This window comes from Lissotriton helveticus, chromosome 5_1 (genome assembly GCF_964261635.1).
Source record: "Lissotriton helveticus chromosome 5_1, aLisHel1.1, whole genome shotgun sequence".
In the NCBI taxonomy this organism is placed as follows: Eukaryota; Metazoa; Chordata; class Amphibia; order Caudata; family Salamandridae; genus Lissotriton; species Lissotriton helveticus.
The window spans coordinates 1,208,149,467-1,208,163,880 of record NC_136065.1 but is presented as its reverse complement, the minus strand read 5'-3'; the positions used below and the strand labels follow the sequence as shown (position 1 = coordinate 1,208,163,880).

The following is a 14,414-nucleotide window of genomic DNA, read 5'->3' as shown; positions in this document are numbered from 1 at the left end:
CATCCAGACCTGCTGGGTACGTTCTTCCAGAAAAGATTTCAGCCAGTCCAAGGCCGAGCCCACGATGCCAATGTCTGGGAGCCGTGTAAGAAGTGATTGGTGGGGCACCGTATCGAAGGCGGCAGAGAGATCGAGTAGCACCAAAGCTGCTCTGCTGCCCGCGTCCAGACATTCCGTTATCGCCTCAGCCATTTCCACCAGTGCAGTCTCAGTGCTATATGATGCCCTAAAGCCAGATTGTGCCGGGTGTAGAGCACCGGATGCTTCCACATATGCCTCAAGCTGTCGAAAGACAACCTTTTCGCAAACCTTGAACAATGCCGGGAGGAGAGAGATGGGGCGATAACTGGTGGGTTTAAGCGGATCCAAGGAAGTTTTTTTTAAGAGTGGCATAAGCTTAGCCTGTTTCCAAATCAGGGGTACAGTGGCAGTCTGTAGAGAATGATTAATAATCGTAGTAACCTCTGGAAAGACCACCTCAGCCACCCCAGCCAAGACTCTAGCTGGGCAAGGATCAGTTGGGGAACCCGACTTGAGAGATCCAAGAATGGCAAGTGTATCAGATACAGCTATGGGCAAAAACTTCGTAAGAGGAGGTACTGAAGGGGTGGAGACTGAGGGGAGCAGAGAGGAAGAATCCCTTGGCTCCCAGAGACCCGTCCCCAGGTTGTGTTGGATAGTCTGTATTTTTTCAATTAAAAAAGGATGACGGCTCCTCACACTATTGTGATGAAGCTGGAAGGACTAATTGTTCGGCGCAAGGAGTTAGAAAGCTTCTAACAATGGAGAAAATCTCCTTACTATTGTTGTTAGCCTTGGCAATCCGCTCCACGTAAAATCTACTCTTCGCCTCCCTAATGGCTGCATAGTAGTTGCTCTGGGCTTTACGGAGAGCAGTTTTGGCCAGGGGGGCAATACTCCCGACGCCAGCGAAGGTCAAGTTTTTTACCACCCAATTTGAGAACCCGATTTCCAGGGTTTAGATGGAGATTGTCTCGGTCGTTTGTTTGATCGGAGTTTGAATGCAGAGTTAGCCCCTTGGCTGATCCAGGAGGTAAAACTCTCAACCGCTCCTTCAAGACCCGAGGCTGCCAGCGGGCGCGAGAGTAAGAGGGCCGTAGAAAAGGCTGGAATGTCAATCTTCCGAACCGGCTTACTTTGGACCGTACCGAATGGGCCCGTAGATTTCCCTATGGTCCAGGAGAACCGGATCAGATAATGATCGGACCAGGTGACCGGAAGGGGGTCCTTGGCAGACAGGGCAAAGTTGGAACACACTAAATCAAGCGTATGGCCACCCTTGTGGGAGAGAGACTTAATCCACTGGGTCAGCTGAGCCAGATCAAACAGATCCACAAGTTCTCTTGAATCTGGGGCCTCCGGGCAATCTAAATGGATATTAAAGTCGCCCAGGAGAAGGAAACATGGGAAGCGGAGGGCGCGGGGAACAATAACCTCGTCCAGGGATTTCAGGAAAGGTCCAGAAGGACCAGGTGGGGGTAAACTAGAGTGCCACCCAGTGTGTAATAAGGGGACATAACGATAGAGAAGTCAAGGGCTTCCCCATCCACTAGCCCCGTAGATGGCTCGAAAGCCTAAATGTCCCTGAACACCACCGCTGTCCCACCCCCTTCCCAGTTCTGCGGTCTGCTCTCACGATTTTGAAGCCAGCAGAAATGACCAACTTGACCACAGGAGCACAGTGATCGTTCAGCCAGGTTTCAGTTATAAATAGGACATCTAAATTTCCATCGGAAAGAAGCTCATGGATGTCCGGAGCATGTTTCACCATAGAGCGGGAGTTAATAAGTGCAGCTCGGATCCTGTTCTCCCTCTCAATACGAGGAGCGGAAGCTAGCAGTTTAATATGAGCCACACAACACCACCTCTTGGGGTGTAAGGGAATTGCTAAGAAACAATCTCCGGGTCCAGTTAGAGTATTCATCAGAAAGAGCATTACTGAAGGTAAGTAACTTGTTCTTTATTCTGCTATGGGCATGGAAAGTTAAATGGGCACTTAATAATGAAAAACGAATCTTTAACCAGTGCAATATATTTGTTTTAATAGAGAGGATACTGTTTGGAGGCGTGGAGGAGCTGAAGACACACCATCTGCTTGGCGAGAGGCACCTCGTCGTGATGACTTAAAGGATCGCAAAGAAGATCTTGAGCGACGTCTGCCGCCTGTTAGAAAGGATCCTGAGGAAGGTAGGATAACTCTAAGCCTTCAATCAAAGCTAGTAATCATCAAGCACTTGGATAAATGAATCCATTATAGATTTTATGTAAGCTCTTGTTTGGAGGTTGTACTCGCCACAAGCTTAACATATTTGTACTAAAGTTCCAGGAGACCGGAGTTTGAAATAGGGGTTAAAGGTAATGCATACTCCATGCAATTCTGTGGGATGCCCAATATCTATGCCAATAAAGTAAAGATGTGATGCAGTAGCCATGACTTTGGTTTAGATAAACAGTATTGCTATCCAAAATAAAGCATAGTCGGAATTCCTATTTACGCATTGATATGCACTTCAGGTGACACCTTGCAAAATGCATGTTAGCCATTCATTTATTAGTTGATATTCTTAATTGTGGGGTACAGTTTAATGTGTGCGAACATCTAAAATCTTTCATATACATTTGAGCATGTAGTCTGGGCTAGATTTTCAAGTACACTTTAAAGGATCACACTTTGGGTGCATTTTACGTTTTAGAATTTATTGCAAAATATGGTAGCCTCTAGTGTGGGAGACGCTGGGTTCCTGTTGCAATAACAGCTCCCTCTCCCCCCCACCTTATGCTAGACTACTGATGCACTTTTGACTTGATGTGCCCTGGGTGCCTGCCAATCAGGTTCCCAGTGGGACCTGTGTTTTTCCCCCAAAACTAACCCAATTGGCATAGCTGGCCACAGGTCACCCCCTGGTAAATGGTACCCTAGGTACCCAGGGCACTGTGACCAGAGAAGACCCCTAAGGGCTGCAGCACTTATTGTGCCACCCTTAGGGGCACTGTAACCTGACACCCACTCTGCCTTTGCAGGCTGAGTGTCTTGCTGCAGAACTAAACAAAGAGTCGACATGGCACACATCCCTGTGTGCCATGCCCACAAACACACTGCCTTGGCATACATCAGTCATCCCTCTAGCTGGGTGCACTATGCCAGTGGTGAGGGTCAGGTGCATGAGCCCTGTGCCCCTAGAGTACCCAGGGCCATTCCTGGGCACTGTAAGTGCAGTGATGCCATTAAGAGTATATGGCGCTGGGCGGTTGTCATTACGAACTCCACAGCACCATGATGGCTACACTGGAGACTGAGAAGTTTGATATCAAACTTCTCAGCACATTAAACCCGCACTGATGCCAGTGTGGCATTTAATGCCAAATGCACGACAGAGGGCATCTTGGAGATGGCCCCTGAAACCTAACGAACTCCCAGTGTCCTGACTGCGTGGCTGCCACCACCAGACATGTTTCTGGACCCCTGGGTCGAAAGCCTGCCGCTCTCGGGGCCCTGAAATAATGCACATCCTGGGACGAGGTGCCAAGCATCCTCCCTCAGGATGGGCAGGGGAAGCTTCAAAGGCATGCCGCCTTTGTGAGCTTCTCCAGGCCACTTGCTGTATTCAGCAACTGGCCCCCACTGGTTCTTACCCCCACTTTGGCGGGAATACAGGCGGGAAACCCTAAGTGAGGAAAGGGGGTATGCCAGCCTCTGCCAACCCCACCCCTTAAGTGGGAGAGGCGAGGTGAAGCATAACTCCGGGCTCCTGCCATCTTAAGGATGGGGAGCTCTGCCCAACCAGAGATAGGCCCCTGCCCCCCTCCCACAGGAGAGGAGCAGGATGGGGGCTGTACTCACCCCAGGACAGGGACCCATTGGTCCCTGCCCTTGCCCTACCTGTAACGCCCCTGAATTTATTATTTAGGGCCACCCTGAACCTTCCTTCCTCAGATCCCAATTTGAAAAAAGAACATGAAGAAAGAAGACCTGCTGTGTATCTGCTAACAAGAGGATGACACCAACTGACTTGGCCCCAGCCCTACCGGCCTGTTGTTCCTTGAACCTGCTCCTGCTAAAACCCCGGCGTCTACTGCAGACAGCAACCTTGAAAACCCCAGAGGACCTTGCCTGCCTTGCTCATCTAAAGACTGGGGGTCCCTTGAGCAATGGTTCTGCTCGAACAGCAACAACCCCTGGTGCCAGCCAGGAACGACTAATCCAGCACACACTGCACCTGCCCGGCCCGTGCCTGAGTGGACAAAGACCACGAGGACGTCCGCCCGGCGACTGTGACAGAGAATCCAGCATCTAAGCACCCTCCACGATGATCCAGACAACGCCTGCAGCCTCACAACAAGGGACCCCCTCCAACCGCAACCAGCTGAGGGTAAGATTTCCTGATTCCAAAATACTGCGCCCCACTGCCCCTTGTGCCCCACTGCCCCCTGTGCCCAACTCCTGGGTGTCTACCTATCCTTCAGGATCCCAACTTACCTCTCGAAGTGGTAGAGAGTAAGGTTATGTCTAAAAACAACAAGGTGAAAGCATCCGAACCCAACACCAGATGGAGATCTATGCACAGTGTACGACTCTGCAGCTTTACATGCCAAGAACAGATGCATACTGGTAAGTAGTATTTTCCTTTCATATCCCCGTCCTCCCAGCCCACAGATGTTACCATCTGAAAGAAACAGGTTAGTATTAGATTCCTTACCTTAGAATATCCCCAGGCGTCAGTCTGGATCCGGAAACTTTTGCGTAGCAGTACCCCTGCGCGTCGGTAGGCGTCGTCTGCAGGCGTCCCCTGCGGCTCCGCGTCCGTCGTCGGCGTCGTGCGCCGTGATGACGTCGCTGGAGTATATAGACGCCGCCTCCGCGCGTTGACGTCAGTTCTTCTTTTTTCCGCGCCAGTTAGCGCAGATCCGAAGAGCAGTACTCCGGTCTTTTGACCAAAGTTTTGATAATTTCCTAATTCTTTCTAACGGTGCCGGTAGGATGCCCGGTTTCAAGAGTTGCGACGGGTGCGACCGCCTGATGTCGGTCACCGACCACCATCGACTCTGCCTCCGGTGTCTGGGCGCGGACCACGACGTGGAGTCCTGCGTCGACTGCCGGGCCTTGACTAGTAAAGCTAGACGGGAGCGGTCCCGCAAGCTGCTCGAGCTCCGTGTGTCGGCCCCGCGTCGAGAGCGGTCCCGGTCCGGTCGGAGGTCGAGGGAGCGGTCGCGGAGCCGCCATGAGCGCTCCGGGAGTCGCCACCATTCCTCCGGTTCATCAGGTAAGCGCAAGAAGTCGGGGCGTCGTCATCGTACCCCCGACGCCCGCGTGATGCGGCCGGGGGTTCGGTTGGCCCCACCCCCGCGGCCCCGCGTGGGTCGCCGACGCCGTCTGCCCCATACCCGTCGGTCCCTGGGGAAGGCGCGTCGCGCGAGGAGATTGAGGAGTTCCTCATAGCTATGAGGGCGATGTCTCCTCCGGCGGGGCCTACGGCGCCTGCGGGCCCGTCGGTCCCGTCTGGGGGCCCGAGCGGTTCGGGTGCTCCTGCCCCGACGCCGCCGGCGGCTCCGGCCCCGGCGCCGCTGGGTCCCTCAGGTTCGTCGCCGGCTGGTCTACCGGCCTCTCCGGCGCCGATTCCATTGGGCCAACCCGTGGTGCCGCCTCCGCGCGACGCCGTGGCTCCGCCGTCGGTTCCGGCCGGCGTCGGGGCGCCGGTGCCGCGCGGCGCCACCCCCATTCCCTCTCTGACTCCTGACGCGGAGTCGGACCGGCATCGTCCGACGCCGAGTCCGGCGCCGTTGGAGCCCATTGGCTCCGAGGAGCCAGTCTATGTCATCGACCCAGACTACGGCGATGAGGACGAGTATGGAGAGGGTTGGGAGGGGTCTGAGGACCCTTTATCCCGTGCCTGCCAGTATGACGTGGACTGGGTAGGTGACTTGGGTGATGCCAGTGGTCTGGACGAGTCGCCCAACCCTGGGTTTGTCTCGCCTTCCCCTGTGGCGTCAGAGGCGGGGGCTGCCTATTCGGTGGTCCTGATGAGGGCTGCCAAGGCCTTGCGCCTTGAGCTCCCCGTCGCTAAGGTCAAACCTAACATTCTGACCGAAGTGTTTAAACCGCAGTCATGCCCTCAGGAGCCTCTGCTGCCGTTTAATGAGGCCCTGACGGATGTCCTTTTGGGCACCTGGTCCAGGCCCGCTTCCGGTGCACCGGTTGACCGGAACGTTGCCAGGCGTCACCGTCCGTGCTCGGACGATCCTGCCTTCCTCTCCACCCATCCCTCCCCGGAGAGTCTGGTGATCCAGGCCTCCACTTCACAGTCCGCATTCCCGTCGGCCCCGCCCGATCGGGAATCGAAGCGATATGACCAATTTGGCAAAAAGGTCTTTTCGTCTTTGAGCGCTGGACTGCGGTCTTGTAATACCGCGTGCCTCTTGGGCCGCTACACCCACTCCCTGTCGGATACGGTCGCGGAGTGTTTGCCGCAATGCCCGCAGGAAGTGCGGGACAAGCTCAACCAGGCCTTGGTTGAAGGCCGGGACGCGGCGAGGTACTCGATCAGGTGTGGTCTTGACACAACCGACTCGCTGGGACGGGCTATGTCCACGACGGTGGCGATTCGTCGCCATGCTTGGCTGAGATCTGCCAACTTCTCGCCGGACGTCCAGAATGCCCTCATGGACATGCCATTTGATGGCAGTCGCCTGTTCGGTGACAAGGCGGACAACGCGCTTGAGCGCTTCAAGGACTCCAGGGTCACAGCCAAGTCCTTGGGTCTTTCGACCCAGCGCCAGCAGACGGGTTCGTTTCGCCCCTTTCGTGGCCAAGGAAGGGGCGGTCCCACACGTGCTGCCAGCCACGCGCCGCAGAACGCTCCCCAGCGCGGTGGCGGCCGTGGATTCCGCCGTGGTGGCGGTAGAGGGCAGCGGCGAGGTCAGTCCACACCTCCCCCCGCTGCAGCCTCCAAATCTTCCTAGTCCGAGCTTTCGGGCTCACGTGACGCCAGTGGGTGGCAGGGTTCGCCATCACCACTCCCGCTGGCGCGCGATTACATCGGACAGGTGGGTGCTGCAGCTCGTCCGAAGGGGCTACTCCCTCCCCTTCGAGTCCACTCCTCCAGCCATGCCACCGCAGAACCACCGTGTGTCGGGGGACCACTTGACACTTCTGCAGGAGGAAGTTACGGCCCTCTTGGCCAAGGGGGCCATCGAGCGCGTTCCTGGGCCAGAAGTAGGGTGTGGTTGCTACTCCCACTACTTTCTGGTGCCCAAGAAGGACAAAGGAGGCCTCCGTCCTATCTTGGACCTAAGGAACGTCAACGGCTTCCTCCGGAAGGAGAAGTTCAAGATGTTGACTTTGGCTCAGGTCTTGGCTGCTCTAGACCCACAAGACTGGATGGTAGCGTTGGACTTGCAGGATGCGTATTTTCACATCCCCGTCCTGCCGGCCCACCGGCGTTACCTGCGGTTCACGGTAGGCCAGGAACACTTTCAGTTTATCGTGCTCCCATTCGGCCTTACCAGCGCCCCACGGGTGTTCACGAAAGTGATGGCGGTGGTCGCAGCTCATCTGCGCCGGTTAGGGGTTTCAGTCTTCCCCTACCTCGACGACTGGTTGTTGAAGGCGGGCTCGCCCCAAACAGTCGTCCACCACCTTCAGATGACGGCAGACCTCCTGCACGAGCTGGGGTTTTCCATCAATGTGCCGAAATCACACCTGTGTCCCTCTCAAAAGCTCCTTTTCATCGGAGCGGTTGTCGACTCGGCGCAGTTTCGGGTTTATCCTCCGGAACGGCGGGTCCGGGATATTCAGGCTCTGATTCCCATCTTTCAGCCGTTATCCCGGGTTTCGGTCAGGTTGACGCTACGGCTTCTGGGGCTGATGGCCTCCTGCATTCTACTGGTGCATCACGCCAGGTGGCGGATGCGGGCTCTGCAGTGGGACCTGAAGTTTCAGTGGGCCCAGCATCAGGGCAACCTATCCGACCATGTCCTGATCTCGGAGGGCACTGCGAGACAGTTGCAGTGGTGGCTTACGGACCGCGATTGGGTCAGAGGCAGATCCCTCTCCCTTCCCCAACCGGAGCACGTAGTTGTGACGGATGCGTCCCTCCAGGGCTGGGGTGGCCACTTGGGAGAGGCGGAGATCAGAGGCATCTGGTCTCCGGCGGAGTCCCGGCTCCATATCAACCTGTTGGAGCTGCGGGCGATTCGCCTAGCACTGAAGGCATTCCTCCCCTTTGTCAACGGGAGTGTAGTGCAGGTGTTCACGGACAACACCACCGCCATGTGGTACTGCAACAAACAAGGCGGAGTGGGGTCGTGGACCCTTTGCCAGGAGGCTCTGCGCCTCTGGCAATGGCTGGAACGTCAGGGCGTGACTCTGACAGTTCAACACCTGGCAGGTTCTCTGAACGCCAGGGCGGACGAACTCAGCCGTCTGTGCTCGGTGGATCACGAATGGCGTCTGAACTCGGACGCGGCGAACGGCCTCTTTCAGCAATGGGGAGAGCCTTGGTTAGATCTATTCGCCACAGAAGAGAACGTGCAATGTCATCAGTTCTGCGCGTTGGAGTTTCCAAGACGGCACTCGCTCGGCGACGCCTTTCGGCGCGAGTGGAGTTGCGGTCTGTTGTACGCCTTTCCGCCTATACCACTTCTGCCCAGAGTGCTGAAGAAGATCAGGCGCGACCGGGCCCAAGTTATCCTTGTGGCGCCGGACTGGGCTCGAAGATACTGGTATCCCGAGCTACTCAGCATGTCAGTCGGTCCCTCGATCCGCCTGCCCCTTCAGGAGGACCTTCTGTCGCAGCAGCAGGGGACGGTCCTCCACCCGAACCTGTCCAGCCTCCACCTCCATGCGTGGAGATTGAGCGGCGACAGTTGAGGCCATTCGACTTGCCTCCTGAAGTCTGTGATGTGATTCTGGCAGCCAGGCGTCCCTCCACAAAGTCGGTATACGCCTGCCGGTGGAACAGATTTGTGGCATGGTGCACAGCAAAGGCTGTGGATCCCCTTTCTGCCCCTCTTTCCGAGGTTCTCCTCTTCCTTCTTTCTCTTGCCCAGCAGGGCTCTGCTCTGGGCACTATCAAGGGCTACCTTTCTGCCCTTTCCGCCTTCTTAAGGCTACCTGATCAGCCATCTTTATTCAAGTCCCCTATTGTACTGAGGTTCTTGAAAGGCATCACGCACATGTATCCACCTGTTCCGTTCGTGATGCCTCAGTGGGACTTGAATCTGGTTCTGACATTCTTGATGTGTGCTCCCTTTGAGCCGCTTCATTCCTGTCCTCTCCGTCTTCTCACTCTTAAGACGGCCTTCCTGGTTGCCATCACCTCTGCCAGGAGAGTGAGTGAGCTCCAGGCTCTTTCTGTCAAACCTCCTTTCATGTCCGTCCATCCTGACAAGGTGGTTCTTAGGACTAGGCCTTCTTTCCTGCCCAAAGTAGTCTCTGCTTTTCACATCGGGCAGTCCATCACCTTACCCTCCTTCTTCCCGCCTCCGCATCCTTCAAAGGATGAAGAGCGGCTCCATCGTCTGGACCCAAAACGTGCGCTTTCATTTTATATGGATCGCACACGCCAGTTCCGGGTGGATGACCAACTGTTTGTTGGCTACGTGGGTGAGAAGAAGGGAAGGGCGGTACAGAAACGCCCCATCTCTCGGTGGGTCGTCCTGTGCATCAAAGCATGCTACTCTTTGGCTCGGAAGGAGCCTCCTGTTGGGCTGAGGGCTCATTCCACTCGGGCTACGGCGGCTACTACTGCCCTGGGCCGGGGAGTCCCTTTGCAGGACATTTGCCAGGCGGCTACGTGGGCCTCGCTGCACACTTTTGCGAGGCACTACTGCCTGGACAGTCAAGTCAGGAGGGATGGCTTCTTTGGCCGTTCGGTCCTCCAGGACTTTCTGGTGTAGGTTGTATTGGTTCGCAGACCCACCACCGGGGTTGGTATTGCTGGGGTATCTATTCTAAGGTAAGGAATCTAATACTAACCTGTTTCTTTCAGATGAACAAGTTACTTACCTTCGGTAACGATATATCTGTAAGAAACAGTAGTTAGTATTAGATTCCTTACCGCCCCACCCGTCCTCCCCGTTCTGCGAACTGATACCTAGGGTTAAGGACATCCCTTTCAGGGCCCTAGTTTCAAATGGCACCAGTGTTAGTTCTCACATGGCTCTGCGTGTTCTGGCGCGGAAAAGCTGTGTGCAAAGAACTGACGTCAGCGCGCGGAGGCGGCGTCTATATACTCCAGCGACGTCATCACGGCGCACGACGCCGACGACGGACGCAGAGCCGCAGGGGACGCCTACCGACGCGCAGGGGTACTGCTACGCAAAAGTTTCCGGATCCAGACTGACGCCTGGGGATATTCTAAGGTAAGGAATCTAATACTAACTACTGTTTCTTACAGATATATCGTTACCAAAGGTAAGTAACTTGTTCTTCAGTTCACGGTGGGCCACGAGCACTTTCAGTTCACCGTGCTCCCCTTTGGCCTTACCAGTGCCCTTCAGGTGTTCACAAAGGTGACGGCGGCGGTCGCAGCTCATCTGCGCAGATCAAGGGATCCAGTCTTCCCTCTATCTCAACCACTGGTTGTTGAAGGTGGGCTCGCCCCAGGCTGTTGTTTCCCACCTCCAGACTACGGTGGCCCTCCCGCATTTGCTGGGGTTCACTATCAACGTGCCAAAGTGACGCCTGACTCCCTCTGACGCTCCCTTTCATCTGTGTGGTTCAGGACACTGCATTTTTGGGCCTATCCTCCTGAGCAGCAAGTCCAGATATTCGGGCTGTGATATTGATGTTTCAGCCTCTATCCCGGATTTAGGTGAGAATGACTCGGAGGCCACTGAGCCTTATGGCCTCCTGCATCCTGCTGGTTCATCATGCCAGATGGCATATGCAGGCTCTGCAGTGGGACCTGAAGTTGCTGTTATTGTTATTGTTGTTATTGTTATTTGGGTTTTATATAGCGCCAAATCACCGGCAGGTCTCTAGGAGCTAGTTCCAGTGGGCGCAACAGGGGAGTCTTTCCAACTACGTCCAGATCATGGAGGGAACTGCGCACCAACTGCAGTGGTGGCTCACAAACCAAGAGTGGGCTGAGGCAGATCCCTCTCCCTTCCCCAACCAGGTCTAACAGTGGTGACAGATGCGTCACTTCTGGGATGTGGCGGCCACTTGGGAGAGGCAGAGATCAAAGGTGTCTGGTCTCTGGCAGAGTCCGGGCTCCATATCAACCTTCTCGAGCTCTGGGTGATCAGACTGATGCTGAAGGCATTCCTTCCCCCTCTCAAAGGGAAAGCGGTGCAGATGTTCATGGACAACACCACCGCCATGTGGTACTGCAACCAACCGGGCTGGTGGGGTAGTAGACCCTTTGTCAGGAGGCTTTTCTCCTCTGGACATGGTTAAAACATCAGGTCATAACCCTGGTGGTTCAACACCTGGCGAGTTCTCTGAACGCCAGAGTGGACAAACTCAGCCTGGTCGATCACGAATGGCATCTCCATCCGGAGGTGGCGATAGCCTTGGTTAGATCTGTTCACCACCGAAGAGAACACACAATGTCAGTAATATTGCATGTGGGAGTTTCGAAGGCGGCACTCGCTCGGTGACTTTAATCCTTGTGGCTCCAGACTGGGCACGAAGAGTCTGGTACCCCAAGCTTCTGTGCATGGCCATCGATCCTCTAATCAGGCTGCCCCTTCGGGAATATATATATATTTTTGTTGAACATTTTACTTATATAATTTTGCATCTGAAAGAAACAGGTTAGTATTAGATTCCTTACCTTAGAATATCCCCAGGCGTCAGTCTGGATCCGGAAACTTTTGCGTAGCAGTACCCCTGCGCGTCGGTAGGCGTCGTCTGAAGGCGTCCCCTGCGGCTCCGCGTCCGTCGTCGGCGTCGTGCGCCGTGATGACGTTGCTGGAGTATATAGACCCCGCCTCCGCGCGCTGACGTCAGTTCTTCTTTTTTCCGCGCCAGTTAGCGCAGATCCGAGAAGTGCAGTACTCCGGTCTTTGACCAAAGTTTTTGAATCTTGATAATACTTGTTACGGTGCCGGTAGGATGCCCGGTTTTAAGAACTGTGACGGTTGTGACCGCACCATGACGGTCACGGATCATCACCGACTCTGCCTCCGGTGTCTGGGCCCCGACCACGCCGTGGACGACTGTGTCGATTGCCGGGCCCTGACGAGTAAAGCTAGGCGGGAGCGGTCCCGCAAGCTACTCGAACTGCGGGTCTCGGACCCACGTCGAGAGCGGTCCCGGTCCGGCCGGAGGTCGAGGGAGCGGTCGAGGGAGCGGTCGCGGAGCCATCACGAGCGCTCCGGAAGTCGTCACCATTCCTCTGGTTCCTCAGGTAGGAGACACAAGAAGTCGGGGCGTCGTCATCGTACCCCCGACTCCCCCCGACGCGTGCGCGATGCGGCCGGGGGTTCGGGTGGCCCCACCCCCGCGGCTCCGCGTGAGTAGCCGGCGCGGCCTGCTCCATACCCTGCGGTCCTTGGGCAAGGCGCGTCGCGTGAGGAGATAGAGGAGTTCCTTTTGGCCATGAGGGCACTGTCTCCTCCGACGGGGCCTACGGCGCCTTCGGGCCCTGTGCTCCCGTCCGGGGGTCCTAGCGGTTCGGGTGTTCCTGCCTCGACGCCGTCGGGTGCTCCGGCTCCGACGCCGCCGACGGCTCCGACCCCGGCGCCGCAGGGACCCTCAGGGTCGACGCCGGCTGGTCTACCGGCCTCTCCGGCGCCGATTCCATCGGGGTTGCCCCCGCGCGGCGCCGGTGCTCCGGGGCCGGCTCCGGGCGGCGCCGTCCCCATAACCTCTCCGACTCCGGACGCGGAGTCGGGCTGGCGTCGCCCGACGCCGAGTCCGACGCCGATGGGGCCTGTGGACCCCGAAGAGCCGGTCTACATTGTTGACTCCTGTGAGAAGTTGGCCTGATGTGCAGTGCTCACTATTCTAGTGATCACTATATATCAGTCCAAACAACCCTTATTGATGATTGGTTGTAAGTCAACCTTATAGACCAGCTATCCTAGTAGCATGGATACGAGCAGTCTAAGGCTAAGACTCTAGAGGGCGTGTTAAGCCAGCTGTTTTACCATCACATTACCCCTTGAACACCCAGTGAAAGGACACCACACAAGTTGTTATGAAAATAAACAGTGTATTTATTTATAACAAGACTACCCTGGCTCTTTATGAGACAGGGAGCTAAGCACACAACAAAACTCTTACGAAAATACTTTTAAGTTAGCACGTTACACAAATGCCCGAGGGGCACGAAAAACCATATACGCTAAAAGTGGAATGCGAATTACTAGCAGGTAAGTAACAGTTCTAATAGGCTTTGGAATCGCTAGGACTGGACTAGGGAATCATTAGATTACTACTAGGAGGCCTAGGGGACTCGGGTGCAGAGTGTGCACTCTCACGCGGGATGCGGGACAAAGTCTATGGAAGCTAGAATTCACAAAGTTGGTGTTCACGGGCGAACCCGACCTGGTAGGGAGAAAACGACAGTGGATCCTGACCCTTGGATAGTGAGGCTATGCTGGGACACCGGAGTGCCGAAGTTACCTAGCCCAGGGGCTGCAGCTGCATAGGTCTGAAAAGACGTCGGGGATCTCGTTGCCGGACCAGGAGCCTGGAAGGAAGAAGTTGCTGGCAGGCGACCAGTGAAGGAAAGTTCGTTGGATCCAAGCCTGGATCAAGGAAGAAGAAAACCTGAAAGCAGAGGGGACCAAGTTCTTGAATCACTAGCCAGTGATTAAGTGGGCACCAGGATGGCACCGGGCGAAGTCACCGCAGTCAGGTGAGTGGGCACTGCTGGGCTCTGCAGTCTCTCGGACCAGGAGGCGTTGTCGGCGACCAGGATGGAGGTGCGAGCTGTCCCACGGAGGATGAAGTCGTTGGCGTCGAAGTTACCCAGGATTGGGCAACAAGCCTTGGCTAATTCAAGCCCACGCGGTGGACTCAAAATGGCGTCTTGAGTGGACCAGGAGGGTCCAGGGTGCTCCTCTTCGGGAAGGGAGCAAGGGCCAGTCTGGAGCAACCAGACCAGCAGCAGAAATGTCGTCGGGCGTCGTCAGGAAGGCCACAAGCCAACGGGCTAGTAGCCAAACAACGCGGTGAGCAGCGGAAAGCAGAAGGGCCCCACGCAGATCGTGGAGATGCTGGGGGGCTGCACTTCGGAGCTGGAGCTGCTCAGAGTCGGGGCTTCTCGGACCCCAAAGCACTCACCAGTAGATTACTCGGCGGGCTTGCTGGAAAGAAGTCGTGCAGTCTTGCAGATGGCCGGTCCCTTGAGGTCTCGTCGCACCCACGGTTCTCAGCTGGGCTGTAGAGGTGGGTAGAGGTCAGAGGTGCCAGGGAAGCCGGTTCTCGTCGAGCTGGGCAG

General features: G+C 56.0%; 1 protein-coding gene across 4 annotated transcripts in view; it reads left to right on the top strand.

The window, feature by feature from the left end:
- EIF3A (eukaryotic translation initiation factor 3 subunit A) overlaps positions 1-14,414 on the top strand; it is a 1,009,075-nt gene that overhangs the window by 945,461 nt on the left and 49,200 nt on the right. For all 4 annotated transcript variants that reach the window (XM_078643910.1, XM_078643908.1, XM_078643907.1 and 1 more), the window contains one exon: positions 2,069-2,208. In XM_078643910.1, the coding sequence (XP_078500036.1) occupies positions 2,069-2,208 (140 nt within the window). The remainder of the gene's footprint in view (positions 1-2,068; positions 2,209-14,414) is intronic.